Source organism: Rutidosis leptorrhynchoides, chromosome 8, assembly GCF_046630445.1.
Source record: "Rutidosis leptorrhynchoides isolate AG116_Rl617_1_P2 chromosome 8, CSIRO_AGI_Rlap_v1, whole genome shotgun sequence".
NCBI classification, from domain to species: domain Eukaryota; kingdom Viridiplantae; phylum Streptophyta; class Magnoliopsida; order Asterales; family Asteraceae; genus Rutidosis; species Rutidosis leptorrhynchoides.
Window position 1 is genome coordinate 295,733,819 of NC_092340.1, and position 3,667 is coordinate 295,737,485.

At 34.4% G+C, this 3,667-nt stretch overlaps 1 protein-coding gene across 1 annotated transcript; it reads right to left on the minus strand.

Moving 5' to 3' along the window:
- Positions 1-227: 227 nt before the first annotated feature.
- On the minus strand, positions 228-3,271 carry LOC139864845 (probable ribonuclease P/MRP protein subunit POP5). Its single transcript, XM_071853414.1, has 4 exons — positions 3,177-3,271; positions 2,445-2,649; positions 895-1,032; positions 228-629 (listed from the first exon to the last, which is right to left on the minus strand). Exons 2-4 carry the CDS (start codon positions 2,620-2,622, stop codon positions 484-486), a joined length of 462 nt encoding a protein of 153 aa, XP_071709515.1. The 5' UTR covers positions 2,623-2,649; positions 3,177-3,271; the 3' UTR covers positions 228-483.
- Between the last annotated feature and the right edge of the window lie 396 nt (positions 3,272-3,667).

The following is a 3,667-nucleotide window of genomic DNA, read 5'->3' on the forward strand; positions in this document are numbered from 1 at the left end:
ATGTGAAGACTTAAGTTTCGTAGCGACTAGAGGATTAAAGAAAAGTCACTAAGACTAGAACTGTGTGAGGAATTGCTATGATCATTGATATAATAATGTTGACCGAAAAATAGAAAGAGGCACGTTATCTTATAGATATGTTCTTTTAATGTCATATTTTTAGATTTATTAAAAAGAAACTAAAGATGAGCTAGAAAATTACAAAGAAGACCGATGGTGTTGCAACCACAAGGTCCAGTTTAATCCAAAATTACATTGCCTACTCAAAAGCCAATCAAGAGTTACAAACAATCCTATCAATAATATCACCCTTCCGAAACCAAGTGTCTTTAATAATGGTGTTATTGCTAATAGACATGTTCTAATAATAACAGTGTAACATACGCAAAAAGAAAAGGGAAAAAAAGAAGAAAAAAAATTTCCTAGCATACACGAAATTCAGCTTACCCAAAATTGTATAAATGAACTCGTTTGTATAGACTTTTAGTTCTCTAACATCTTAATTCTCTCAATATTCTGCATATGTTTGTTAAAATCGTGAGTCGAGGGATCACCAGAGACAATTTTTAAATGTTCAAACTTCAAATCTTCACACTTCAAAGCTGCGGTTTTACAGGCTTTGATGTTCCCTGAATATCAAACAAAAAAAGTATTGCAAGTAATGAGAAATAAAATGGGCCAATGAATCGAAAGTCACTGAGACTCGAAGTCTAGGTGTAAAACATAAATTCTCTTGAATCACTATATAAAAAAATTTTAATGTTATACTATTTGAAACAGTAATTGTATTTGTATGTATTGAATTTGATTGCCCCGAGTGTTTTGGGCCAACTAAACCCCATCGAGCCATGTTGACCAACCCACTAAATTTTCAGCCTTTAAAAAATGACTCACCACTAAGGTCCAGTAAGTTGAAAACCACAGGGCAGTTCCCTAAACTTCTGACCAGAGTAATTGCAGCCCAAACTTTTTGATGCTCATCCCTTGATGTTCTTATAATGCATACTTTGGTGATGTGATTCACATATTTGACTGCACAATGAAGCATCTGAGATGTTAGTATTCGAAAAGAAAAAAAACGTATCATCTATTCTTCTATTCATAGGTGGAAAGATGGGCGGGTCGAGTAGGAGGTCAAAATGAGTTGAGCTCAAAATGTGTAATATTTTGTTCAAAAAGTACGAGAATAAAATATGATAACAAATATATACATATTTTAATAACAAATGAAGTGTAAACGTTAAAAAACAGTGAGTTATGATGATGTTGTATGCATCAAATGTACATCCTGGTGGAATATCGACCCACTTTAACACATTCTTTTTTAGTTACAACTTTTAACCATTCCACCCGTTAAAATTGAAACATAACTTGAACAACTCATTCACAAGTAAATCGGTCAAACTGTTACCTCTATATATTCAAAGAAAACTTACAAAGACGACAATATAAAAGAATATACACAAAATGAACTCATGCAATTGCAGCTTATGTTATCCTCGGCTCAATTTGCTGAAAAGAGTCAGGATCAATGGGAATGGCTATGGGATGACAGTAAGATTTTCAAGACTTGTGAAATGGCAGCTAGAATTGATGAGAAGGTGCTAAGCAATTCTTTTCAAACGCAAGAAACAGTCCGCAACAGGTTAGTCCCGAAAAAACTTGAAATTTTCGCTTGGAGATCGACTCACAAAAGGATACCTACCCGAGTTGAGCTACATAAAAAATCTATCGACCTTGACTCGATACGGTGTCCAATATGTGATGAAGATCTCGAAACTGTGGACCACGCATTGGTATTCTGTAAATTCTCTATGGAGGTTTGGTCGAGGGTGTTTGATTGGTGGAAACTAGGCTCATTTTCCAGCTTTTCCATCGGTGAAATCTTTAAAGATACAAGTCCGTATTCGATGTCGAGTCCTAATGGTAGAATTTGGCAAGCGGTAAAATGGGTAAGTAGCTATTTGATTTGGAAGAACCGTAATCGGAAGGTATTTGGTAAAAATTCGGCCTCTAGTTCGTTGGTTTTCGATGAAATTCAATACAAGAGTTTCGAGTGGATATGTAGAAGATCAAAGAGATGTAACTTTGCTTGGCACATATGGCTGTCTGATCCCGGTTCGTGCTACTCTGCAAGTGCTCGAATGGGGGTGGGCTAGTGTCATGACTTGAACTCTGGTCGGGTCATACAATTGTAGATATATAGATCGATAGATTTATAGTTCGGTTGTTTAGAATTTTATCTCATTGTTAGTCTTAGCATATAGCTCTCGGTGATTCAGCCATTCAGGAATGTATGTATATATTTCGTGGTGCTCGAGTCTGTAATTTTCTTCTTATAGTAATAAAAGATGCCTGCTTTTGAAAAAAAAAAAAAAAAAAAAAAAAAAAAAAATATACACAAAAAAAAAAAAAAATTTGTCGTGAAACAAACATGTACTAACCTTGGAATGATCCTAGTGACAAGGCAAGACCACACTCTCCAAAGTTAATGAGAATACTGTCTTTAATTGCTTTAGATACATTATGTTGGCTAAGAATAATCGGATCGTCTTTTGAAATACTTCTATTTGGATCCACAAATACCTCCATCACCATATACCTATTTTTGAATCCCACCATTGTAATTTCTCACTCAGTTTGTTAAACCTAAAATTCAACACAACGCTAAATAGCATTAGCTGAAACTATTAAGCATAAAAAGCCCATTATGCAAGCTCTAGAAAAATAAAATAAAAGTAAACAGGGGCTCTTTATTTGATCATTCCCCTAATTGACTACCATCACATAACACACATCGGATCAAACGAATTGTTAACGAATAAAGTTAAAAACTTTCAAACAGGGGCTCTTTATTTGATCATTCACTTTTTTTATTTTTTCATGAAAATGTATACACTACAACTCTATATACAAAAATATTACTACTTATTACAGTTGAATGATATTAGGAGCATAAATTCACGTTTCCTCTCCAACCGCAATGAACAGTGGTCAACGGTTATTAACTCAAAGTCGAATTCAACAACTTAATTGAGCAAAACTACTATAAAAAAACCTAATTAATTTATAAATGTTATTACTTAATAGCATTGAGAGATCGATTGAAACAGTATAGCATCATAGAATTATTTCATTATATATAGAAATTAATCAAATGTGTAAAAGAGCAGTACCATGGGTTGAAGCTCCGTGTAGTCGACTGAGACGGAATAAGCCCTAGATTTTGACAGCCAATTGTTGTTATATACAGTATGAGCCTATGTTTGAGTTTATTATTTATATTTGATATATTTAAATATTTAATATTTTTATTTTTATTTTTATTTTTATTTATATACATATGAAGCACATACAGATCCATAATACTATGTTTCGGGCTTCTAGCGGGCGGCCCGTTTTTGTTTTATAAGAGCCCTGAGCGTCCGGGTGTCCCCAGTTTCTTTCAGCGTCGAACGAAATTGACGGTGTAAAACACCGCCCCGCCTCATCGTCGCCTCACCATCGATTTCACCATCCCCTTCTATCATCCCTCCAGCGACGGTGGTTCTGTTTTGTTTTTTTTCTTTATAAATCATTCTATTTTCTTATTGGTCCACATCATAAAATGGACACCGAACGACACCCTCACTTTAATTAATTTCAAGGATCATTTTCGACACTGAAA